The 27,352-nt window shown below is 42.7% G+C and overlaps 1 protein-coding gene across 1 annotated transcript in view; it reads right to left on the bottom strand.

Annotated features, from left to right (window-relative positions):
- The window catches only part of LOC143623471 (protein DETOXIFICATION 24-like), a 34,823-nt gene that overhangs the window by 1,573 nt on the left and 5,898 nt on the right, over nucleotides 1–27,352 (bottom strand). Inside the window, exons 2-6 of the mRNA XM_077094371.1 lie at nucleotides 24,516–24,776; nucleotides 1,193–1,734; nucleotides 666–752; nucleotides 542–598; nucleotides 207–445 (exon numbers count right to left, since the gene is read on the bottom strand). Of these exons, the coding sequence (XP_076950486.1) occupies nucleotides 207–445; nucleotides 542–598; nucleotides 666–752; nucleotides 1,193–1,728 (919 nt within the window). The 5' untranslated portion in view covers nucleotides 1,729–1,734; nucleotides 24,516–24,776. The remainder of the gene's footprint in view (nucleotides 1–206; nucleotides 446–541; nucleotides 599–665; nucleotides 753–1,192; nucleotides 1,735–24,515; nucleotides 24,777–27,352) is intronic.

Here is a 27,352-nt window from a genome sequence, read left to right as displayed (position 1 = left end):
AAACACCGAACAGTTTTCAAAAACTAAAAAATTGAATTTTCGGCTTTTGATTTGAACCAAAACGAGCCCATGCACCCCCCCCCCCTATGGTCTTATATAACATAATCAAAACAATATGTACAAGTGTTAATACGATTCTCTCAGTTCTCTATTAAATAGTCCTCTATAGTTTCGATAATGGGAAAAGGATATTTGATTGAAATTACCTGAGAGAACCGGATAAATGCTGTTAAGCAAGACAGAGAATGAAAGCAATATAGAAAGTTCTGATACGGTATCTGCAACTCGTTCATCAGCTGTAAACAAGTAAGCAATTCTTCGACCAAACACCAAGCAAAGAACAAAGAAAAATGTTCCTATCGCGATTGAAGTTCCCAACAAAACTTTAATCGCAAATTTTGCAGCTTTAGCATTTCCTCGTCCAAGTTCGTTCGCAACCCGCACACTACATAATTTTTAAAAAAAAAATCAAAGTTTTATTAATATTTCCATGCATTTATTATGAAGTTTAAAGATTAAAAGAAAAATGTAAGGCGTGTACCATGCAGCGCCTAAGAAGCCGAGGCTTATCATAAACTCCCATGCATTAACGTTCAAGCTACAAAATTTTTAAAGTTCTATTAATATCTTTAAAATTAAGAGAAGAATGTGAGGGATGTATTTACCATATGGAAAAGGCGGAAATGGCAACTTCTGCGTTCGCCATGTATCCGGCAAGTAAGACCAGCACCGAGTTGTACCATAACTCCAAGCTGACAAAAGAGAAACAATGAAGAGAGTTAAACAAGTTTTGACTTTTGAGGTCAAACTGATTTGTTATAAAGATCAAAATTGAGGTTGATTACTTAGTTCTCGATAAAGTTCTGATTCACGGTTCATCAGAGTGAGATAAATGATTAAAAAGCACTAAATAAAATTGATGTTGACATCCAAAAATTCAACCAAATTTAAATTTTGGAAACAACAGTTTGACTTTAAAAGTCAAAAGTACTTAATTTTTGACTTTTAAGGTCAAATTGTCTTCTTTTTAACATCAAGACCAGGCTTGATGATTCATATATCTAAAAAAAGATCATAAAATGGGCTATTTGAAGAAAATAATATAAAAATGTATTGTTTTTCGGTTTTGTTGTGTAAAAAAAAGCGTCAAAAGCATGAAGTTTGACTTCAAAAGTCAATATTCAACACTTACCAGACCATAACACCAGATGATACTGAAAGCTTCACAACAGGAACTAAATCTTTAAATGCAGCAACTGTAAAGCCTTTCCATGAATGAGGACACCAACCACCAAAAATGTAGATAAATTCACCAATCACACAGAACCAGTTTGATACCGACAACGCGATCATAGCCCCAGGGACCCCAAGTCCCAACTTATACACCAAAAGCCATGACAACGGGATATGAATAGCGAACTGAAAGAGTGAAAGCCAGGCAATCACCATATTCTTTAACTGTGCTTGTAGAAACATTTGTATCGTCAAGCTAAACACGAAGTTGTAGACGAACGGGATGAACCATAATGATATGTATCCACCGCTCACGGCTATGGATTCGTCTTCACCAAGGAATCGGTATACTTGTGTCCCGAAGACGAAAAGTGGGAGCAAAATGGTCAAAGTAAACAAGTCGACGATCCATGATCGTTGCAGGTAAATCCCCATCATGTGATGTTGCCCGGCCCCAAATGCTTGGCCGCAGAGCGTCTCGGTTGCACTCGACATTCCCAACTGTTGAAAAAATTACAAATTATAACAGGCTGAACTGAAGAAACACCATCAGCATATACGGGCCGCATGGTAGGCCAAAACTGGTCATACAGGGTCGTATGACGTGTGATACCAATGTATCATATGGATAAGGGTGTAAACGAGCTAAGCTGCTTATGAACTACTCAAGATCTGCTCACGAAAAGCTCAAAGGCTAAAAATAAGCCTGCTTAATAAGCGGGCTCAAGCCTAGGTTTCACTTATCCAGTTCGAACTGGCCTAAATGACCATGTCATTTATATAATTTTTGCTCAATATATTAAACATATATTATATAATAATTATTATGTATAGCATTATGAGAAAAATAACTAAATCTAACTATTTATATACGCCCTGCTTGCGGTGCGCGCATATAATGTATATATGCGTGAACCATCAGGTGGGCAAAAGTAAAATTGCACTAATTTTGACATTATTTTACTAATCTCATGAAAATAACGTTAAAAGTGGCGGAAGGTTAATCAGGCATCATGTGGTGGCGTTGATAGCCGAAAGACAAGGGCACATGCACCAATCAGCCGGTGTCCCGATGATTGAGTGCTATGTGCCTTATGTCCAAGGCTTGATGCAAAACTACTATCGAGCCGGGGGTCTCACCGGAAGCAGTCTCTATATCCCTATGGGATAGAGGTAAGGCTGTCTACATCTTACCCTCCTCAGACCCTACCATAGCATTGCTATTGGTGGGATATACTGAGTACGATGATGATGATGATGATGATGAACTATTTATATAATTGTCTACCATAAAATCTTACGTGTCGCTCTCACGTCGCTCCTCACCCTTTCTAAAGTTACCAGATTGCTTGATTTATGAATGGATGTCTCTCATTGATTTAACCCGTTTAACTCTTACACGGGTCATAACATCTCAAATACGGGTACAAACCATCGTCTCTTTTATCTCCTTCCTTCAATCATGAAACCTAACCCTAACCATCAATAAATCACCGATCGCATAACTGTTCCAAAGATTCATCAAACCTTAAACCTTAATCAGCTCCTTCCTCCTCATTATACGATCTTTTCTTTCTGTTTCAATATTAGGCCCACGTTGACTTAGGTGCTGTTTGTTTTTCCTCAAAAGCACTTCTCCACCTTTTTTGTCTGCACTGAGAAGAGGACGCGCAGACGTTGGGCTCTGCAGTGTGTTTGTTTTTCCGAAGACATTTCATTAAAAAACGTCTGCGCGTCCTCTTCTCCTAGAAGCATTGTTCAAACCACTTCCCACCTCTTCTCTTTTTCTTATTTTTTCATCAGACAACAACTTCCTTCTCCTCTCAAACCCTAGCTCCACCCTCCACCCTCCACTCCTCCACCGGCCTCCTCCACCCTCCACCTCCGGCCATCATCTCCAACGTTACAAGTCTAATGTTCAGTGACCTGAACCATCATCTCCAATGTCCAGTTTTGATCTCGCTTTATAGAGGGGCGGCGGCCAGAAACAAGAAGAGAGAGAAATAGAGTAAAATTGTTACAAGAACGTCGGTCACAATCGTGTTTCCAGCCAGATCTTGCTCGGCGACGGTAGCGATGTAAGTAGATATGGGTAGATGGTGGCCGGAATTGGTTGTGTGACAGTCACGATGGTGATTCCATGGTGTGATGGTGGTGGTGGTTCCATGGTGTGATGGTGGTGGTGTGCCAATTGCGGTGGTGGTTCCATGGTGTGAATGTGTGATGATGGTGGTTCCAAGTTCCTTGCCAAATCTCAGCTTTGTTGTAGAAGATGAATACAAACAAATGGGTTTAATAATAATAATAATAATAATAATAATAATAAATGAAAAGACGTAAATAACCCGTTAATTGATTTGGATGATATTGGCAACGATCGGGAAACCTCAAGGTTCTAATTGTAAAAAAGAAATTTTTTGAAAGATTTTTTTAGGTTTGATTTGTGTCTTGTAAAATTGTTTATGTTTAGGTTTGATTTGTGCTTTGAAAGACTTTTTTATTAAAAATTTAGCTTATTAAAAATTTCAGTTTACTTTAGCAGTTTGCAGATGTTAAAAAACAAACAGTTTTCTTATTGCAGACTGCAGAGGTTTGGTCCACCTCTTCTGCTTCAGATGTCTGCAGATGTGGTCCGCAGACTGCAGACCTTTTACATCTGAAAAAACAAACAACACCTTAGTTTCGGAGTTTGAGAAAAGACTGTGGGTCTGAGGAAGAGAAGAAAAGCTTAGTAGTTGGATTTGTTATCTTAATTCGGTTTAAAGAGGTGTGTTACTGATTAAATACTTATGTTCAATATTCCTTCATGAGTTTGTTGTTTTAACAATTTTTAGAATAATCGATTATTGAACCTAAATACATAGCAAAAGTCATGTTTTTTTTATTTGTTAAATACTATCTACGCTACACTATGTATTTGAATAGATATGCTTGAACGAAAGGCTTTGTGATGAGTAACTGATTTTGGATTTCAAAGCAAAGTTTCTATTTACTTTAAATGATCGAATATAATGATGAGTATTGTTTATTGCTAGATGATCGAGGAATTTGAGATGAGTATTTTTTATTTTGTACATTGTATTTGATGGATGCATACCAACTGCCTGATGAAATGCCTATGCGAGATTATAAATTTATTTTACTAGCTTCATCAACCAAAGGCAAAACCAATTTGAACTCATTTAACATGTATGCAGAAAAAAAAGTGATTTTAGCTACTTGATGTGTGGTTTGGTTTTACTATAATTTGTGATTTATTTTTTTAAATTGTTAACTTGACATGTTAAAACTATACGATCAAGTTTCAATCTTAAGTTGACCAAATAATAATTAGACTTCCAAAGTAACTTTGGCAAAGTGTAATTCGTATCGTCATAAGCTATTTGTATAGGAAAATTAGATATTGTTCATTTACACAAACGGACAATATCTGTACCAGTATTAAATTTTAAGGTTGTAGGTTTCTTTTTTGACTTAGACTGATTTTATTACCAAATTACCCTTGGGTTTTTAAAATTAATGTTTTCATGTTATGAGTCGGGCAGGTTACTGTTACGAGTCTTAGGGTTATGGGTTAGAATAATTTCAGGCTGGGTGGGTTACAGATAGGTTTGCTTCATACTTTGGAAAAAAGGTTTGAGACTGGTACAAAAAATTGTTCGGCTTTAAAGAGGGCGTACCCAAACACAAGTTCAAGGAAACAATGGGTATATATAGAGGTGGTCAAAAAAACCGGTCCTCGAACCGGTTTCCCGGTTTAAACCGGAAACCGGTTTTTTAAAAAACCGGTTTTTTTAAAACCGGTTTGACCGGTTTACAAACCGCCGGTTTGTATATCGGTTATACTTTTTAGAGCCCAAACAGGTTATAAAAAAAACCGGTTTTTTTAAATAACCGGTTACTAAAAAACCGGTTAACCGGTTTTTTTATAAACCGGTTTATGACCGTTATAGAAAAACCGGTTAACCGGTTTTTTAGTAACCACCGGTTAAAAACCGGTTTATTTCCGTTGTGAAACGGCTATATAGCCGTTTTTTTGTTTTTGACCGTTTTTTTTTTTTTACCATATTACCCCCACAAACATCTATATATAGTTTAGGTTGGGTATTGGTTAGATCACACTCGTTTATACAACCTCAAACGCTCCAAACGCTCTAAACGTTTATTTCATACGCGATTATTTTGTTATCTCACGCTCAATTATACCACATTACCACTCCATACGCTCTTATTTCGTAGTCGATTATCATGACCTCCCAAAGTGCTGCTTCATCCGTCAACATGGGTGCCTCGAACACGGGAGAAACGGTCGTTCGGGTCATCCCCACGAAACGAAACCAAGATGTTTGGCAACATTTCGACCTATGCGAAATGTCTAACGGTAGCCAAAAAGCTCGATGCAAACATTGTTTGAAGTTTTATGGCAAAGATGCAAACTCCACTTTAAAAGCGCATGTGCAAAGGCCCTTTTGCAAGGCCTTGAAGGACGAATCGGGAAGTAGTTCGCAGCCGGAGATGACGAATCAAGGAACGGTGTTTACGTACGACCTTGAAGCGGTACGTCAACAGTTTTCAAACTTTGTGATTCAACAAACACTTCCTTTCAACCACTTCGACAACCCTCAATTCACGGAGATGATGCAAAAGTATGTTCAACCACGCTACCAACACGTAAGTCGTTCGACCCTTAGAAGAGATTGTCTTAAAGCTTGGAAAAACGCTAAATCCGAACTAATTTCATACTTTTCAAACTTACAAACTGGTGTAAACTTAACAACGGATGTGTGGTCGGTACCTAATGGTTCGCCCGACTCATACATTTGTGTGACGGCTCATTGGGTTGACCCCGAGTCGTGGCAAATGATGAAACGAACCGTTGCGTTTCAATTGTTTGATTACCCGCACACGGGTAGAAATATTTTTAAACTCTTGGATAAAGTCATTCGACAATACAAGATTGAACATAAAATCTTTTCAATTTCGTTTGATAACGCGTCCAACAATACGGCCGCGGTTGGCCATTTAAAATTAAAGTATAAACCTATTTGTGATGGAGCGTTTTTTCATAGCCGATGCATTGCACATATTATCAACTTGGCCGTGCAAGATGGGTTAAACGTGATCGAAACGCAAAGAAACAATTTTAAAAGAATGTTACGAGATGTTTTTAGCAACAATAAAACATTTTCAAGATACAAAAAATTTTGTTTATAAGCTAATTGTCAATGGTTGGGGCCAAATTGGGATTGTCCAACAAGATGGAACTCGACTTGTGATATGTTTGAGAAAGCCATCCAACAAAAAGAATCACTAGTTGCGTTTCATCAAATTTTGTCAAGTAGGGGTAAATGTGCACCGTACGATCCTAGAAACTGGTTATTGATTGAGATCGTTACGGAGGTCCTTCAAATTTTTAAATCTTGCACAACTAGTTTATCCGGGGTTTACTATCCAACAAGCCCCATTGCTTTACCAAAAATTGCTGTCATGTGCACAAAGTTGAGTGAACTTCATTGTAGGGGTGCACCTTATTTTGATATAGGTGTAAAAAAGAAAGAAAAATTTAGAAAATATTTTCAACAACTACCCGCTGTTTTGACATGTGCTGCTGCGTTAAACCCTTGCATCAATGTTGGCGGTGTTGAAGCTTTAATAGAAAAAATTTGTGATGAGCTAGAGTTAAACGACGATCAAAACCCCTATTATAACCAAACTTTAAAGAATGCTTTCAACACCACCTTGTCTAACATGTATGATGTTTACCTTACAAAATACGGGTCGTCTTCCCAAATTCATGACTCGTTAAGAGCTGTTGCCCAATCCCAAACCGACCTTGAAATGGGGATGTACTACGTGATTTGGGAAGACGCCGGTAAACGTCAAAAGGTAAACACCCCAAGCAGTGAACTTGGAAGGTATGGTGGTACCAACTTTGTGAAACACATGACTCCGGATGAATTTAGAAGTCTTGATTTGCTGGCTTGGTGGAGAGGTAAGGAGGATGAGTTTCCGATCCTCGCCGCCATGGCCAAAGATTTACTAACGGTCCAAGCTTCCACGGTAGCTTCGGAGTCTGCTTTTTGTGTTTCTGGCAGGGTTATATCGATTAGGAGGACTCGACTCACTCCACCAGCTGTAGAGATGTCGATTTGCTACAAGGATTACTTGGACTCTTTAGATAGGGCACAACATCAACGCTCACTCGAGGGGGAAATGGACTATGAGGCGGGCTTGTATGAAGACGAGGTCAATCAAGGACACACTCAACCAATGACCGATGAAGAAGCCGCGTACGACGATTACCTAAGGAATAGCTCGGGATCGGGTAGCGAAGAAAATAATGAGTAAGAAACAGCAAGTTGTTAATGTAATCGTGTCTAAGCATTCTTTAATGTTTGTATTTTTGAGTTACGAATATGCGATAACGATTTAATGTTTGTATTTTTAATGTAAAAGCTATAAATGAAAGTTATGTGTTTTTAATCTTCCAAGCAAAGAACCCTAACAACGAAAGCAAAGAATGGAGTCAGTCCGTTTTGCCTTGTAGTTACCGGTTTGCCTTGTAGTTACCGGTTTGTTTATACTGTGAAAAAATAATGGTTATTTAAAAAAAAAAAAAAAAAAACCGGTTAACCGGTTAGACCGGTTATTAAAAAACCGGTTAATAAAAAAACCGGTTTATTAACCGGTTCTAACCGGTTCCTAAACCGGTCCTAACCGGTTAGACCGGTTAGGGTTTTCAGATACAAAAACCGGTTATTAACCGGTCCGGTTATTAACCGAACCGGTTTTTTTCTGGGCCAAAAAAACCGGTCCGGTTAATAACCGAACCGGGTTTTTTAAAAAAACCAATTTGTGCACCTCTAGGTATATAATTTCATCATTTCAAATTACAAACCAATGTAACTATTAAAGACTCTTTTTTGGCGGATAACGCAAACAACTGCAACCACACAAACAACATTGAAGAAACACTAAGCGACCCCGGGCAGATTATGGATAATCTGGGGGCTAGATAATGTTTCCCACGAAGGTTAGGTCCAGCAGAGTAAGTTGTACTTTAGGGAACCTGCAAAACAGACACCGTAAGCTCGTCACTGAGAAGGGGGGGGTTCCTCCTTGTGACCACCCTCCGGCGTGAGAATCAGTCTATATTGCTCTTTGAATATAAAAGTATATGAATACTATTAGAGCAATTATCAAGTAAGTTATACGAGATAGTAGATGATCTTACCATTCCAAGATATTGGAGTATTTATAGCCGAAGGTAGGTTTTCTAGAAGGTACAGCCGGCTGAATAGTATTCCTGTTCAACCAACAGTGGATTACGCACAGGCCATACTGGTTGGTGGGTAGGTTACAGCCAACAGTAATAAAGTCGGCTGCACTATTCCACCAACTGTAGACCATGCACGTCCCACTGACTGTGGATTGTACGCAGGCCATGCTGGTTGGTGAATAGGTTACGGCCAACAGTAATACTATTCCACCAACTGTAGGCTGCGCCTGCTCCACAGTGAGGGTTGGTGAGTAGGCAGCGGCTAATAGTGACAAACAGTACTAGAGGGTGCTCCTCCTCGCACTGTTGTCGGTGAGCTGTCACCCTGTGATTGGCTCATGGGCTGTTCTGGTCAGATCGTCTGTCCTATCCATACCTTGGTAGGTATGGTACAAAAGATCTTTCAGAATCAGACTGGCTCATTTGGGCGGGATTGTTCCCGCCTTGCTCATGCCTTCATGTGACTGCTGAAGTAGCTAGTCTTGTACGTGTAGCCCTGCTGTCTGCGGGTAGCCTTCCCTGATGGCTTGTATCCGCAACTGCGGGAACAGGCGGGGTACTTCACCATTGGGAGGCTTTCCCTGCGTGTACAGCTTGCGTACTGCGCGTAAGATTCTATGAGCATGGTGGGTCCTGCGGGAGCAGATGGCCTTTGCGCAGACAACCCTGTTCAAGGTGAGTCTTGCGGGACCAACTGGTCTCTGCTGGGACCTACCTCTTCAAGTCCCCCCAGTCCAATGTTCTTCTCATGCGTGTTTAATAAAGTGAGGTGAACTTTTGGACTTAAGCAAAGGGTTTTGAAAAGGGTTTTGTAAGGTTTTCCATGGGAAGTCCTTGTCACTTGCAGAAATGCCCGAGTTTCCTGCTTGGTCTTTGGGTATGATGCGGGTAGGTCTGTAACCTCCTCGCAAGTCAGGAGCATTGAGTCCCAGTTGTATGTATTTTCCATGAGGTTTTGGTAGTTTCGAACATAGTGATCAATTATGTTAAGACCACCAATTCCATCTTGGAGCTTCAAACAACGTAGTTCTCGACGCTCCCGCTATGCGGGGATGTTATTTCCGTTTCCGCAAGCATTGCCCAGAAGATCCTTCTTGGTTTCAATTCCCAGCGGAGCGCTAGGTATGTGAAGGGTTTTGCCTTAACACTGTACCTGCGCTCGTCTTACGGTTACTTTACTTCCAAGGTATTCCTGGCGTTAATTCCCTGCGGGTGCTAGGTATGTGAAGGATTTTGCCTTTACACTGTACCCGCACCCGTCTTATAGTTACTTGGTTGCCGAGGAATACTTGGCTTCAATTCCCTGCGGGTGCTAGGTATGTGAAGGGTTTCGCCTTAACACTGTACCCGCATCCGTCTTATGGTTACTTGTTTGCCAAGGTTTTCTTGGCTTCAATTCCCTGCGGGTGCTAGGTGTGTGAAGGGTTTCGCCTTAACACTGTACCCGCATCCGTCTTACGGTTACTTGTTTGCCAAGGTAAGGGGGGATTTTCCCGCTTACTTTTTAATATTTTCGAATTTTGAATTTTGAAATTCGAAGAGTTGGTGAAAAGATAAGAACAGTCCAAACCTCTGAAACGTCGCGCGACAGTTTCTTCTGGCTGTGTCAGGACGTGCAGGAAGTTATGGTGACGTGACAGAACATGGTCATTCCAGTCGCTTTTTCAGGCGCGTGGGCGTGATTTTTCTGGCGCGTGGCCGCGAAATTACTGGCACACGTCCTTTCAACAGCTGTTGCCAGCCTGCTTTTTGCCACGTGTCATAGTTTCATTGCACCTTTGATTTCTCTCTCCTCCGCATTAAATTCACCGCATTAATTGCGATTACTATATAAAGGGGAAGAGAGTTATCTGTAATTCACACTTTCACCTTTCTTCTTCTTCTCAAGTAATTTCCGGCAAATTTTTCTGTTCAGTAAAGCCTTACTCTGAAATCTTTTTCTTTTTTCCACCATGTCTTCTCATGATACTGATGATCAGAAGACTGCTGGCGAATGCCAGTGTTCTCTTCCTGTCGATCTGTACCAGTATATCGTCAGGAAGTTCATGCTCGAGTCTCTCGAGCCTGAGTTTCCTGAACCCCACCATACTGTGTACGATGCCCCTAGTGGCAAGATCGGGGTTTATGCTGCATTCTTTGTCTACGGAAACCTTAGGTTTCCGTTGACAAAGTTTGTGTACCGTGTCCTGGAGAGGCACGGTGTGCACCTGACAGAGGTGCACCCCATGGCCATTGCCAAGGTCCGGCACTTTGAGTGGGTGTGCCGGATACTGGGCCTTGAGCCCTTTGTTGACCGTCTGATGACCTTCTACACTTGGAGGTGCATCCAGGGGTGGTACACTCTTACAACCCGTATAAAGGGTTTAAAGATTTGTACCACCGAGCGGAGTCTTCGCTCATGGAGAAGAGAGTTCTTCTTCATATCCGCTCGCGCCGTCCCCATCGCCATGAAGTTTAAGAATGGCCAGGCGCTTCCGAACCTTCCCGCCCTTAACTACGAGGAGGCGGAATGGTTTTCGAAGATATCCCGGGTCCAGTCCCCGGTTTTCCGTTTTCCGGAGTCGGCGATGGTGATGCTGGGGATGAGCCGGGTGTGGAAGGCGGCGAATGCGGATAAGGTTCCGATCGTCCTTGAATATGGTTCGAACTCTACCCCTTATGGTATGTCTTGTTTCTTTTTTGCTGACTACGATTTTTTCTAACTTTTTTGTTGATTTCAGAGGGTAACGATCTTCAGTCGCTCCTGAATCCGCGGGAGGAAGATGGTCCTGCGCGGATGGGTACTCGTGCTCTGGACGAGAACGAGTTGCCCATCCTCGAGCAGACTGCGGGTCGGTTTGTGGAGGTTTACCCGCCAGGCCAAGAGATCCTGAGCCACCGTCGGCCAGGTAAGCCTATCTTCTACCCTGAACCTCTCAAAGCTGTGCCTGCTGCTGGAGTTCATGACATTTCTTCTTCTGAGGAATCCGCAGAAGGTCCTCCACTGGTGCGGAAGAGAAAGGCTGCCGTCGCGAAGGGCAAGGAGAAGGTGGCCTCTACGGCCGACCCGGTAGTCCTATCTGACTCGGAGTCAGATAATGCAGAGGTGGCGGGGAAGCCCGGTGGTGAAGAGACCACCGCTCCGGAGGCTGCAGGTGTCACCTCCGAGGAGGCAGCGGCAACGACGGTTACCGGTGGCAAGAGGCCGGCTCCATCGGGTTCGCCCCCGCTCGTCCGTGCGTTCAAGCTCAAGAAACCCCGTAAGTACCCCCATAATTCTTGTCTAGATTTGTTGTTTAAAATAAATTTTTCTAACACTTTTGCTTGTGTAGGTGTGGATGTTGACGCATTCCAGGGTGGAGTTGGAGCAAGTATTCCCCCGCCAATGACGGTAGGCTCGGTCAGCCTTCCCGAGGCATCGACCCAGGCGTCTACGCCTGCTTCCGCTGGTTCCAGCCTTCCTGAGGCTGTTCCAGCTGAGAAGGTGTCTCCGCCGGCCGTGAGTGCAATTTTTACAGCATCTTTCACGGAGCCGGCGGTTACTGTTGCTGAGGAGGTGGCGCCAACCATGGCTACCACAGCGGCTGCCACTATACCTGCGCCACCGGCACCGACGGCCGGACCTTCAGGTATGCGCCAGGCTTCCCGCCGATCTATGCCACCTTCCCGTCTGCCTGACCTGTTGGATGGATTTCCTTTAGGTTCAGGTGATGGGTTTGGCGGCTATCGGCCTGTTATTGACCCTACAGGTACGTAGGGTTCTTTTTCCTTTACATATTTTTATCATCTTTTCCTAACTGCCTTTGTTTCTTTTGCAGTGTCGGATTCCAATGAAGTGTATGTTCCAAGATGGAACATACGCCGAGGAACAACCCTTCGCACCCCTGTGGAGTGCGTGGACTGGGCTCGCCACGCTGCTCCTCATGGTGCGTTGGGGGAAGCCATGGCTAGCTACCAAGAGGGTAGGCTAACCAATGAGCTTCGGGTTCTCCAGGCCCGAACGCAGCCCCGCGTCGAGCTGCTTTGTCGTGAAAACGACAAGTTAAAAGCAGCTCGCGCCAAAGATATATCTGAAGCGCGGGCTCTTCGGGAGGAGAACCGGCAGTTGGCCGCTGCCGCAGCCGAGAAGGAGAAGGCATTCAAGGCCCTTGAGGTTGAAGTCCAGGCGCGACTCGAGGCCCGCTCCAAGGCTGCCCAAGCTGTGAATGAACAGCTTCGGCTGGCCAAGGAGACTGCGCGAAACTCAACTGAGAGGGCTGCCAAGGCTGAAGCTGTTGCTGAGCCACTTCGCGAAGAGAATGAGCAGCTTAAATGCAAATTAAAGGCTCTTCAGCATGCTCATGACGCCTTGGCAATGGAAGATGCCAAGAAGCTGCAGGAGATCCTTGACCAGAGGGGGGTGCTTGACCGTACTGAAAGGAAACTCAAAAGCGTCGAAGAAGCTGCCGCCAAGGAAGTTCAACTTGCCAACCTTGATAAAAGCGGAGCCGAACGTGCTTGTAAAGAAAGTCAAGCTACCCTCCAATGGTTGCTTCGAGAAGCGTTGCCTCAGGTATCCTCTTTTTCTTTACGCTTTCTGCTCGTAATTAGAAAATGTTCTAAGTATTCTTTTGTAGGTTGTGCGTCAGGTCCTCTCAGAGACCTCTTACGACGATGCAATGAGCGCAGCCCTCAACGCTTCTCATGAGGATGGGCAGAAGACTGGCTTCCTGCTTGGTCTAGGGTTTGCTGAGAGAGGCTTTCCGCCCTCCAACTTCCCTTTATTCAATGTTAATACTGAAGCTGCTTATGACCAAGCTGTGAATCAGTATGCTGCCTTCCCGCATCCAGTGGTGGAGAAGGTGAATGAAGTCGCTGCTGCTGATGATGGGCTAAACATCCTTAAGGCTTTCCTTGGGCAGCCGCGCTCTGATGGTGCTGGCCCAAGCGGAGGTGGCCCTGAAGCCTGATCCTGAAGATCCCTTCCCGCTGCTAGGATAGACTTAGCTTTGTATAGATTTCTTTTAGGCGGGTAGTTACCCAGCCCTTCTTGTAATTGATTGTGAAATATTAATCTCTTTGCGTATAAGATTGTTATTTCCTTGGGTTCTTTGCTTTATAAACTTATGACTTGCATACTTAGTTTAAATTAGCAATTTCCCAAGTGCTTAGAATAAGAACCTTTGAACGTGGTTGATAATGGGTTAAAGTTTCGCCTCCTCCTTCGTGATTGTGCGGGTAAAACCGTCACTTGCACTTGGTAGGATGGCTAATCTTTACCCTTTATCTGACCTGCGTGTAGGTTTTTCAAAATTTCTAAGGCATTAAGTTAAACCTTTGAACGTGGTTGATAATGGACTAAAGTTTTCGCTCCCTCTTTCGTGATTGTGCGGGTGTAACCGTCACTTGCACTTACTAGGATGGCTTTAACTTTAGACCTATATCTGACCTGCGTGTAGGTTTTTCTTGTCCTTTCTTTAAGTGTTCATAAGTTAACCTTATAACGTGGTAGACGGTAAGTTAAGTTTGGCTTCCTTGTTCGTGATTGTGCGGGTAAGACCGTCACTTGCACTTCCAAGGATGGCTAAACTTTACCTACATCTGACCTGCGTGTAGGTTTTCCTTAGGAACTTTTTTAACATTTTGGCGTTGTGTTTATGCGGGTATTGCCGCCTTCCACACGCAACTACTTCTTCCCGTAAGGGAAGTTCATAGGTTACAAGCTATCAATACATCGTGAAAGGAGAATCATTTCCATTAGAAGTGGCTCTAGGCCTTTTCTTTACAAGTTGGAATTGATCTACATATAACATTTGCGTAATTGAGCTCCATTCCATGTTCTAGGGATGGGAGTGCCATCGAGCCTTTCGAGCCGGTACGCGCCCTTTCCCAGAACTTCTTTGATGATGTATGGCCCTTCCCAAATCGGGGCCAACTTTCCTGGGCGTTGTTGGTTCGAAGCCTCGTTGTTACGCAGTATGTAGTCTCCTTCCTTGAAGTTGCAGAGTTTTACCCGCGTGTTGTAGTACTTTTGCATTTGTCGTTTGTAGTTTTCTTCACGCACGGCGGCTAAGTCTCTGCGCTCTTCGGTTAGCATAAGGTCTAACCGTCTTTCCGCATCATTGTCTTCTGGTTGGATTAAGACCCTTGGTGAGGGTAAACCGATTTCGACTGGGATCATGGCTTCAGTGCCATAAGTGAGACTGAACGGGGTTTCTCCCGTACTGGTCTTCTTCAGCGTTCTGTTTGCCCAAAGGACGTGCGGAAGCTCGTCCACCCAGCCGGATCTGTGTTCCAAGAGTCTTTTCTTGATGCCTTCGACGATGCTCTTGTTTGCTCTTTCTACCTCACCGTTACCTTGCGGGTGTGCCACTGAGGTAAAGGTGTGGGTGATTTGAAGTTCTTTCAGCCACTGCTGTAGCTTCTTGTCAGCAAAGTTGGTGCCATTGTCGCTTACCAAATTCTGTGGAAGTCCAAAACGACAAATAATAAATTCCCAAATAAATTTTTTGATATGCTTTGCGGTTGTTTGGGCTAAAGGTTTCGCTTCTATCCATTTGGTGAAGTAGTCAATGGCCACCACTAGGAACTGAACATTCCCAGCTGCTGTTGGAAATGGGCCTGTCACGTCAATGGCCCACTTCTGAAATGGCCATGAGGAAGTGACAGGAACAAGTTCATTTTTCGGGCGATGCGTGTTGGGTGCGTAAAGCTGACAAGATCTGCATTTTCTGATGTATGCCAACGCGTCCATATGCATACCCGGCCAGAAGTATCCCGCGTTGTTTAGCTTGGCTACCACAGCGCGGGGGCCTGCGTGTACTCCACAGATGCCTTCGTGAACCTCCCTTAGGAGGTAGTCAGCATCTTGGTTGTCCACGCATCTTAACAATGGGCCAAGAAAGTTACGTCTGTAAAGGGTGTCATTGACCAGCTGATAATTCAGTGCTTTACAGCGTAGTTTTCTTGCCTGTGACTTCGACTCTGGTAACGTTCCTGCTTCAAGGTATTTTATTATTGGGGTCATCCATGTTTCTGTACCGGTTTGGATGACACAAATTTCCTTGTGCGGGACTGATGGTGTTTCGAGGAGTTCCACGCGGATGTCCTTACCCAAGTGGGTGAAGGCCAGTGATGCAAGCTTGCTTAACGCATCCGCAGATTTGTTTTCGCTGCGCTTGACATGTATCACTTTACAATCATTAAAATCGCGCATGATGGCTTTGGCCTGGGCAAGGTACAGGGCCATTGTGTCATTTACAGCCGTGTACGTCCCGTTTATTTGGTTTGCCACTAGCATGGAATCTACATGGGCTTCCAAATTTTTTACACCCATTTTACGCGCAATCCTCAATCCGGCCAGGAATGCTTCATATTCAGCTTCGTTATTCGTACTTGGGAAATCCAGCCGAATAGCATAAGTATATTCCTGGCCTGCTGGGTTTGTTAATTTTAACCCTGCGCCTGAACCCTCGTTACTAGCTGCTCCATCAGTATAGAGTCGCCAGACCTCATCGATTTCGTGTGCTGGGGAGGGTTGAACCTCCTCCTGGCACTCTTTCTCCCGCGCAGCGGGGACTTCGGCAATAAAATCAGCCAGGACCTGGCCTTTAATGGCTGGTCTCGGCTTGTATTGAATCGCATATTCTCCCAATTCAATTGCCCATTTGGCTAGGCGTCCCGATAACTCGGGTTTGCCTAGAACATTTGAGAGTTTGAAGTTGGTGAGAATAGTGATTGGGTGACCCTGGAAATATCGTCTCAACCTGCGTGAAGCGTGTATAAGTGCCAAGACCAGTTTTTCCAGGGTAGAGTACCGGGTTTCCGCGTCTGCCAGCACGCGGCTAACATAATAGATTGGCATCTGGATGCCTTTTCGTTCTACAAGCAGGACTGCCCCGGTTGCTCTATCTGTTGCGGAGAGGTATAGGATTAACTCCTCTCCCGCTTGTGGTGCTGTGAGTGTTGGGAGTTCGATCAGGCGTGATCGAATCTCCTGGAAAGCTGCTTCCGCTTCTGGTGTCCAGCGGAAGTGCGTTTTCTTTAAACAATTTCTTAGTGTTGACACAAAAGGGAACGACCTATCCGCATGGTTTGCCAAAAAGCGGTTAAGCGCGACTGGTCGTCCATTAAGTGTTTGAGCCTGTTTTATGGTGGTAGGTGATTCCATTTTGACAATGGCTTCGACCTTTTCAGGGTTCGCTCTGAAGCCATCTTTAGTAATAATGACCCCTAAGAACTTCCCTTCTTCCACCCCAAATGAACACTTGCTCGGGTTGAGCTTCATGTTTATCTTTCTGAGCGTGTTGAAAGTTTCCTCAATGTCTTTCAACATCGTCTCTGGCTCGGGGCTTTTGATGACCAAATCATCCATATAGACTTCCAAGTTTCTCCCAATTTGGGCGTGAAACTCTTTGTCCATTAGTCGTTGGTACGTGGACCCCGCGTTCTTAAGTCCGAACGGCATCATTTTATAACAAAATGTGCCATCGGGCGTCCGAAAGGCGGTTTTGTCCTGGTCATCCACAGCCATGTGGATTTGATGGTACCCCTTATACGCATCCAAGAAGCATTTAAGGCGAAATGGTGCCACCGAATCCACCTTGAGATCAATTTCTGGCAACGGATAACAATCTTTGGGGCATGCTTTATTCAAATCTTTGAAATCTATGCACATGCGCCATTGTTTGTTATTCTTCGGTACCATTACGGGATTTGCAACCCATGTTTGATATTTGCTAACGCGCACGATGCCCGCATCAAGGAGTTCCTTGACTTGGGTTCTGCACGCGTTGGTTTGCTCGGGCCCCATTACTCTGCGCTTTTGTACGATCAGCGTTACGGCCGGATCGCATTTGAGCTTATGCTCTGCCTTTCCCCGGGGTACACCAGTCATGTCGGCTGGTGTCCACGCGAAGATGTCTGCGTTTCGCTGCAGTAAGCGCTTGAGTAAGGTGCGTGTTGGATCAACAATTGTCGGGCCAATGGTAACGGCCTGATCGGGATATTTCCCATTGAGTGCCCACTGTTCAGGCTCAGTGATGGTTTGTTTGGCCATCTTCGGTTTGGGTTTAGAGGAGACAGATGCGATGCATACCTGGGGAATGCCCGTGATCATCGCTACGCCTTCAGTTGTTGGCCATCCCATCATGCCGTGGACTGAGGATACCACAGCGTTGAATCTTGCCATCCCGTCTCTCCCGAATAGGATGTCATACGTATGATGTGGTTTTTTCATCACAACAAAATCCACATCCTCCGTGCGTGAATAATTCCCATCAGTGAGAGTGACGGGGAAAGATAGGATGCCCAAGGGAGTGTTCATGCTGCCGTCAAACCCTTCCATTGAAGCGTAGACCGTCTCCAGGCGTTCCTTGTCTTCATCATCGAGCTTGTCGAAGAACTGCCCGTACATCACTGTCGACGATGCGCCATTGTCAACGAGGGTGCGGGAGGTGATGTAGTGCCCCAGCTGGCTTTTAATGACAATGGGGCCTTCTTTGTTTGGGCCTCCCGGCACTCGCGGGAAGCGCACTTCTGCTTCCTTCCATGCGCATGGTTCGGTCATTGGTCTCTTTCTTCCTCTGACCTTACCATGGACCATGTTGATGCTAATGTCGACGGGCTTCCGTCCGTTACCCCTGTACCTGTTGTCGTTCCTTCCTCCCTTCTTGATAGATGCCACGAGGTGTGCGAGCCTCCCATCCTTGACGAATGTCTCGACGATGTCCCTCAAGGATGTGCACTCCTCAGTGCTATGGCCCTTTGTCCCATGGAAGTCACAAGACTTGCTTTGATCCGCATTGGGTTTCTGTCGGATCACTGGAGCTTTTGGCCATGGCAGTTTTTCCGTGGCAAATATCTCCGTGACGCTCTTGGTGAGTGGCGTCCAGCGGTTTTTTCGGTTCAAAGGGTGCGTTTTGTCCCTTCCGCCAACCAGAGGGCGAGAGCTTGAGGGGGCGTCAAAGTTTATCCTTGACTGCCAAATACCTTGCCGCCTCTTTTTGTTTAGCCGGGCGGTTCTTACATTATTCTCCCTTGTCCTCTGCGTGTAGAGGTTTGTATTGTGGGGGAGATCTCTTCCCAGCTGTTTCTCTGTTTCGGCAAAGCGCTTGGCTGCCGTCATTATGGCATCCCACGTGGATGGCATACCGTCTTTACCCGTCAGAGTGCGGATGAGTTCTGGGTATTCAGCGCCCTGAATGAAAGCGGCGCGAACGAGGTCTTCACTGATGTTGCCCAGACTCACCTTCTTGGAGTTGAAGCGGGTGATGAAGTCTAGTAAGGATTCATCCTCTTCTCTGACACAGTTGAGGATCGTCCACTGCTCCTCAGTGTGTTTCCTCTGTTGACTAAACTGTTGACTGAACTTGTTCTGGAAGTCTGCCCAGTCATAAATGTGGTGGACCGGTAAACGGTCGAACCATGCTCTGGCTGCTCCTACCAGAGTCATCTGGAACATGTAGCACCACGTGGGTTCCGTCCAGTTACTGACGGTTGCCCCCGCAATGAACCTGTTCAGATGGTCATCTGGGTCGGATAGACCATCGTATGTGCCAACGTTGGACATTTGTTTGGCACTCCTCGGGGCGATTGCTTCTGCAATGTCCCTTGCAAATTTTGACCTTCCTGCGTTTGTAGCAGTAGGTCTAAAGGCCTTGGAGAAGTCGCGAGAGCTTTTTTCCGTGACTGGTTGGAATGCTTCCCCAAAGTTCCTTTTTGGCTGGGGATCCGTTTCCTTACGCTTCCCTTTCGCCCTATGGCGAGGGTTCGCGTCGGTGTCGGAGTCTTCCCCCTCGCCGTCTGAGTACTCGTACTCACTACTCATGTTGAGGTGCTGGCGAGTACTACCGAATTCCTCAGCTTGTTGGACTGAACGCAAGCGTTCGTCCAACTCAGCCTGAAATTCTCTTTGACGTGCCTCGGCCCATGCCTTCACTTGATCAAGTGTTTGGCGAGGGGCTCGAGGTCGTTTTTCCAGCTGGGCATCAGTGAATCCCAGTGGAATATTTACTCCACTTGCCCCTACATGAGTGACTGGGGTAGTGTTCGTAAAATGTATTTCACTTGCCCCAGCTTGGGTGGCTGGGGTAGTGTTTGTAAACATTGTGTTGCCGGTGTTAACCCCAGTGGCTGGGGTTGTGGTTACCGGAATTTCTCTAGTCATCTTGGAAGTTTTGAAAAACTGGAGAAAGATGTAGTTCTAGCTTTATACTGGGCCTTGAGCCCTTTGTTGACCGTCTGATGACCTTCTACCTACACCAGTTGGTCACTTTATTAAACACGCATGAGAAGAACATTGGACTGGGGGGACTTGAAGAGGTAGGTCCCAGCAGAGACCAGTTGGTCCCGCAAGACTCACCTTGAACAGGGTTGTCTGCGCAAAGGCCATCTGCTCCCGCAGGACCCACCATGCTCATAGAATCTTACGCGCAGTACGCAAGCTGTACACGCAGGGAAAGCCTCCCAATGGTGAAGTACCCCGCCTGTTCCCGCAGTTGCGGATACAAGCCATCAGGGAAGGCTACCCGCAGACAGCAGGGCTACACGTACAAGACTAGCTACTTCAGCAGTCACATGAAGGCATGAGCAAGGCGGGAACAATCCCGCCCAAATGAGCCAGTCTGATTCTGAAAGATCTTTTGTACCATACCTACCAAGGTATGGATAGGACAGACGATCTGACCAGAACAGCCCATGAGCCAATCACAGGGTGACAGCTCACCGACAACAGTGCGAGGAGGAGCACCCTCTAGTACTGTTTGTCACTATTAGCCGCTGCCTACTCACCAACCCTCACTGTGGAGCAGGCGCAGCCTACAGTTGGTGGAATAGTATTACTGTTGGCCGTAACCTATTCACCAACCAGCATGGCCTGCGTACAATCCACAGTCAGTGGGACGTGCATGGTCTACAGTTGGTGGAATAGTGCAGCCGACTTTATTACTGTTGGCTGTAACCTACCCACCAACCAGTATGGCCTGTGCGTAATCCACTGTTGGTTGAACAGGAATACTATTCAGCCGGCTGTACCTTCTAGAAAACCTACCTTCGGCTATAAATACTCCAATATCTTGGAATGGTAAGATCATCTACTATCTCGTATAACTTACTTGATAATTGCTCTAATAGTATTCATATACTTTTATATTCAAAGAGCAATATAGACTGATTCTCACGCCGGAGGGTGGTCACAAGGAGGAACCCCCCCCTTCTCAGTGACGAGCTTACGGTGTCTGTTTTGCAGGTTCCCTAAAGTACAACTTACTCTGCTGGACCTAACCTTCGTGGGAAACATTATCTAGCCCCCAGATTATCCATAATCTGCCCGGGGTCGCTTAGTGTTTCTTCAAACATGTTGTACATCTTTCTGCAACATAATATTATTACTTTTGAAGTCTCTTTGGTATGGAAATTTAATAGGTTAATATATGGATATTGGGTCATGTGGCATGAGAATAACACTCTAATATTTGGTGTCTTAATGTGTAATTGTTGTAGTGTATTAATGTATGAATATTAGTGTCCTGTGACGTGACAATGAAAGTCAAATGTTTTGCTTACAACTATTTGTAAATTTTGTTAAGTTATTGGTTAGATGGATCTTAGGCTGAGGGGTGTGGGGGGCTTTAATGGGGGCTCCAACCAATAATATTATGACGTGTGGCAGAGAGAGAAACTGGATAACGGGGGTGTTGGAGCCCCCGTTAGAGCCCCTGGCCCTGGTGTGGAGGGGCTCCAGCAGGGGCTCCAGCGAATTTTTTTTTTATTTTTTTATAAATATATTCAAACAACGTATTATTAAAAAAACTCATAAATTATTAAAAACACACATTAATAAAAATACACATTAATATCTAAAAATAAAATAAAAATTAAAGTACTAAAAAAAACATTCTTCTTATTCTTCGGCTTGGTCTTCTTCGATCAACCTCTTTCGGATACGTTCCTTTTGCTTTTCCATTAGCATTTGATCGACCGGATTTAGGTTACTGAAGTCTCTAGTAAGAAAGTCCAAATCTCTCATTCGACTTTTTTCCTTTTTGTCATTAGAGACCACCTCCATGGTTTTGTTGAATTTATTGAGGGATTCAACAAGATTGGCGATGTTTACGGCTTCCCCCTCAGCCGGTTTTTTCCCCTTGGCGTCCCTTCCCAATGGCCGCCTCCTCGGCAGTGAAGACGTTTCCTCCTCCGCAATGTTTAGGTCGAATCCAACGCGGCAATCCGACCCGGTTGAAGTGCTATACGCTCCAGAAGAACTAGTTTTAGTCCGTTTCGGCCCAACTTCCGCATCAACGTCCGGCGCCACCAGCTCAACCCACTTGGAACACCTTTTCAACATCTCCCACAACTTTAAATCGTCCCACGTCTTCACCATCCCATACCTCCGCAAACACTCCTGCTTCCACTCTTCGACCGTGAAATTGTAAACCGCCAAATCATCACTGCCACTTGGTCTCATACGACCGTTGTTCCTGTTGAAAAGATTAGTAAACAAGCCGACAAATTTTCTGATTTCGGACCACCGACCCGAAATCATATCGGCGTTCCGCTCTGTACTCCCAACGAGCATGTAGAACGTCTCCCTAACCTTTGTCCAAAAAATCTTGCTCTTTTGGTAGTCGGCTGCAAAATGAATAAATAAATTAGATTTCCATTTAACTTTTTTATTGAAAATCATTTTTAAAAACGTTAAAACAATTACCGCAACGCCGATCCTCAGAAATGACTATCCAAGCCCGACACAAGGCTTCCTTCTCATCCGATGACCACGGAGTGGCTTTCCGTTTCGTCCTCGGAGTCGAAGCCGGTCCCGACCCATCCGTTGCAAGTTGTTTTTTCCGGTGGACGCGTCTTTTTGGTCCCGTAGCTTCACCTTGTGATTCTTGTGTCTCCGGAACAACAAAGTTAGGAGACGGTTGTGTGTTGGATGGTTGAAAGCCGGATGATTCTTGTGGCTCCGAATAAAACATCTGTTGGTGCGGTGACGACCATAAATCGTCGTCAATATAATCTGAATCAAGGTTTGGGTACCAATTTCTAGCCATTTTTTTTAAAAAAAGTTGAGAAGATGAATTGATTTTGGGTGAAGGTTTGAAGTTGTGGTATAAAAATGGGATGAAATGGGGTATTATATAGGAAAAAATTTTTTTTTTTTAATTTAATAAGAGCCCAACGGCTCTTTTTCTAAAATTCAACAAGCTCCTCTCTCTTCTCCCGCTAACAGGCTCACGCCTGCATGTTTTTTCGCGCTAGCGCCCCGGTTAGCGCCCCGGTGGTGTGGTGTTAGCGCCTGGGGGCGCGAGCGGAGGGGCTCTAGCGCCCCCGTTGAAGCCCCACACCCCTCAGCCTTAGTAATGAATGAGAATAAAGCCCCTTTTTTCTGATCGAAGATTCTATCTCATATTAGTGGTCGGTTGTTGTAGGTGGTGAAAAAGAGTTTATGGCAGTGTTTGTAAACGGTGGCGGCGGCGGTGTTTCCGGTTGCTATAGTGACCGACATCGAAGGTAAACGTTGGGAAGGATGGAGGCGGAAGGTGGTGAGTAATGGTTTATCATAATACTTTCAAGATTTATTCCCATTTTAAAAATGTTTGAGATTGGATGAAAGTGTGCAACAGTTTGTGATTTTTATGATGTCTCAAGTGGATCTTGCCCGTGAAGCTGCTAATTAGAGTCAGTTTATTTACAATTCAAGAAGACGGAGAGATGTTCTTGTACATCCTACAGTTTTGGTTGAAAGTTTTAAGCAAAAGAGAGTATTGCATATATGTTGATGAACTTGAAGGAAACGAATGGCTTAACAGTTCTCTTTCTCGTATTGGGACTTATGCACTTTTAAAGATGCCTTTTGTAAGAGTGAGACTTTTGTTTGCTTTAATGTTCGTTTATGTTCGGTCGTTAACATTTAACGCTTAATGAATGTAAACGACAAACATCACTTAACAGAGTTAAAAACAGTTAAAGGAAATGAGAAGAACATGTTGAGCCTAAAACGTTAGACAAATTGTAATTGACCAGAAAAAATTTAAATGAATGTATTATTGAACGTAAGCAAACTAACTTAGTAAAATGTAAACTAACACAAATGAACGAAAAGGGAAACAAAAATAATGTCCTTTTTTTAATGTTGACTGTCCAGGAGAAACAAGGACAACAAGATGAAGCCAAGTTGAAGGAGTTAATTGGAGCCAAAGGATACGGTCATTTGTTGTAAAAAAACATTATTTTTTTTTGTTTTTTAAAATTTTATGAACATTAGCTGCATTATTGTAATTAGCTGATTCTATAAGGATATATAAATAACTAGATTATGAAATTATAGATTATGAAATAGTTAATGTATTTGTAAGATTATATTGTTGGCATATTATTAATAATTGATGGTTTCTTGTATTGACATAGGTGATGGTATAAATTCTACACATGATAGGCGTCGTCACTCCTCACTATATATATTATCAATTGTGTATATGCTTCTTTGCGAATCTCTTCATTCGAGAGGTTTTATTAATTCATGCTTTCATTGTTCATTATCATTAATTTCATGATTTTTGTGTGTTGTATGTTAAGAATTGGTTAATGTGTGGTATTATTTTTATTTAAATTCATGAACTCCTGGTCATTTGAGATTTACAACTAGGAATGATAAAGAAAAAAACTAAAAGCAACCTGCGTAACACGCGGGAATAAAACTAGTAATATATATTTAGTTGTATATGAAAATTTTAACTACTTATAGATGTATATAACTATATAAGTTAATCAACAAATAATAAATGAGCCGAACTCAGCTTAGGCTCGGCTCTACTTGTTAACATCTTTACATATGGACCATTATGTTTATCGTGCCGTAAAAGTTGGTGCTATTCAAATCACATATGATGTGTTATCATAACATATAAGTGAGTAATGTGATGACACATAAGCAAAGTCATAAGACCCTATGACCATATTTTACCAATCACACAACATGTATGCCTGTATGGTTTGAATAGTCAAACTATACAACTAATAAAAAGTTAGTAGTGGGATAACTTACAAGAATTCCATTGACGAATCGGACACTTAGTGTCTGGACAAGCGCATAACCTGCAAGATCAATGTCACTTATATGGCCGATGAACGATTGAGTGACCACGATGGTTCCGAATGCACAAACTCTAGATATAACACCGGGTAATGCCACCCTCCATATCTTTTTGGATTCGGTCCATACCTTCTCAGTCAATGAACCTTCTACCTCTTCTTCTTCATGTCACAATAGCTTCGTTTCAAGTCCGTGATCCATTTGTAACTTGACCTGATCATAGGAATGTTATTGACATGTTAGTTGCTTGTGCTAGTTAAATGGTTCATACTAGGAAAGTCATTTTGTTAAATATTTAAGACTTAGGTATGACAGTGACACGTTTATTGGTAATCCAAGGCTCATACTCGATTATATGACTTTGTCACACACCAACCACCAGGTCTCATTATCACCCGAAAAAATTAAAATATAAAATCAAAAAATATATAAGTTTAAAAGGTAAGAATAAAATATTTACGGGTACGATTTGGATAACAAGAATGTATGTTTATTGTTTAGGCTAGTCAGGTACACATATCGTACCTACAAAATCTAATAAATTTATTCGTATACCCAGTCACTTCACGATTACCTGTTAGAAATGTTTCAAGTTTGGATTTTACTATTTTGAATTCATTGGTTTGTACTCGTGTACAATCCATAAAGATGACAAAAGTCGTATTGATAAAATGTCTTGTTAAAATTCTGATTAATAATTAGTTAAAACTATATCTTTATTTGAGAAAAAGTTTGGATATTTTTAAAAAAATTTTATTGTGGTCACAATTTTCCATGTGGGCAAATTCCGGCTTTGGGTAGTGGGTACACTTTTTGTAACTAAAATTATTCTCTTTTGAACTGTAGTGTCAATTTACAATATTACCCTTAGGACAAAGACAGTCGTAATAAATCCAACCACGTTAAATGGCCATGTCATCATAATTAGGCAACCTGGTCATGTATATTTATTGTTATTGTTATTATTATTATCTTATATATTATGAAATGAATAATACTTTATAAAGTATATAACTTTATTAGATTTTTATACAAATTTTTATCAACAATGAATTTTGAAATAGTGAAACTTTATACACGATGAATAGTAAAAACAAAGAAACTTATAAAACTTTTATAAATTTCCATACTTTAATAATTAAATACTTTTCTAAACTTTAACCATTTTAGTCATGTAATAATTATTTATTTATATATTAAAAAGTTATTGTGTATTACCATTTAAAGTAAAAACTTCAATAGATGTGTAACTTTCGAATAATATGTAAAGTAGCATCAGACCCAAAAAGACAAATTTGAGTGGTATCTAGCTTTTTCCTATGCCATTGGAATAAAATATTTTTCAAATAAAAAGAAAAAAATAATAAACCATATTTACTGGTTTTATTAATTACGTGTTAGATCAATAATTGAATATACGGATTTTAATAAGAGAACTCTGACCAGATCTATAAGTCAGATTATTAAAAGCCGACATCGTTGATTCATTGTACTACTAATTAAATACATTAGCAACTAAAATTTAATAAAAATAATAAGACCTTTAATATCTAAAGAATACATAAATTAGTAATAATATTACTAATATCTAAACAATTTTCCATTGAGGTAGTTTTGAGACTAGTGGAACATTAAGTACCGGGGTTTATTTTATAGTTGAGACGAAATCTTAGATGCATTGACAATACTTCTGTGTGATAAAACATCTTAAAACCCACGCGGAGGCAAACCTGGGTTTGATGCGCCTGGCCCCAAAGGGGTTACTAGCATTCGATGCCTCGGCTATCATCTCATAAAATAAACTATGCGAATGTTAACTCATAACAATGTTAAAGCTAAAACGCAATAACTTTAGTATGAATTATTTTCAAGCTTTAATAAATACTTAATAAATCTTAATGTCGTTTTTGTAATAATAATAATAATGACTTAATGGGGTAGGTGTGAATATAGGTGGCATGTGGGCCATGTGGTTTAGCTACACCTAACTATGCATAACGTGTTTGGATCCACACCACCTATTATAAAATGAGGGAAAATTTTCTATTGGTGTAAAATAATATCTCACATTGAAACAAAATATAAAGTAATGTGTTGACGAATGTATTTCTAAGTTAACGGGTCAAAGTTAATTGAAAAATGGAACACGACACGTACTTCTTTGCGTAAAACACATGAAAATCTAAGCCAAAAATGTTAACATGCGGGTCAAAAGGAATCCTAAAAACACTACTATCTCGTCCTATAAGGAGTAGGAGTGAAGCCTGTTGCTCGTTTGACTTCTGTTTCGATATAATTATTAAATCACTAACTTTTAATCTCAACCTATTAGTATTGAAGAATTGTAGATGCGCAATGATCAAGATGTAAACAAGTTGTAAATAGTTGAAGGATCATATCGTGTTAACATGTTAATACTCTAATTTCTATATCACATGAATAAACGGGTCAATCCAAACACGACCTGTTTATCAAACAGGTTAAAACTCCCGAATCCTATACTGATTATGTCAGCTTAGTACTATTAACCAATAGCTATAATTTGTTCATGTTATACACGTGACTAAAACATATGCTTCACTCACTCATCTAGCTAGATTTAGCATATCTTAAAACCTTCTATTTTAGTTTTAAGTTGGTGATCCAAAATATAAAAATGGACTAAACCAAGAAGATAAGAATATGACATGAATGATAAACACACACACTGAAGAAACATGAAATGAATCTGACCTGATCCATAACGATGTTCCCCGGTCTTCGAGATGAACGAACCACGACTCGATCTT

The sequence above is a fragment of the Bidens hawaiensis genome, unplaced genomic scaffold (genome assembly GCF_021521415.1).
Source record: "Bidens hawaiensis isolate Kalapana, Puna unplaced genomic scaffold, B.hawaiensis_p1.1 tig00003469_1, whole genome shotgun sequence".
NCBI classification, from domain to species: domain Eukaryota; kingdom Viridiplantae; phylum Streptophyta; class Magnoliopsida; order Asterales; family Asteraceae; genus Bidens; species Bidens hawaiensis.
This window is presented reverse-complemented; position numbering and strand designations above follow the sequence as displayed.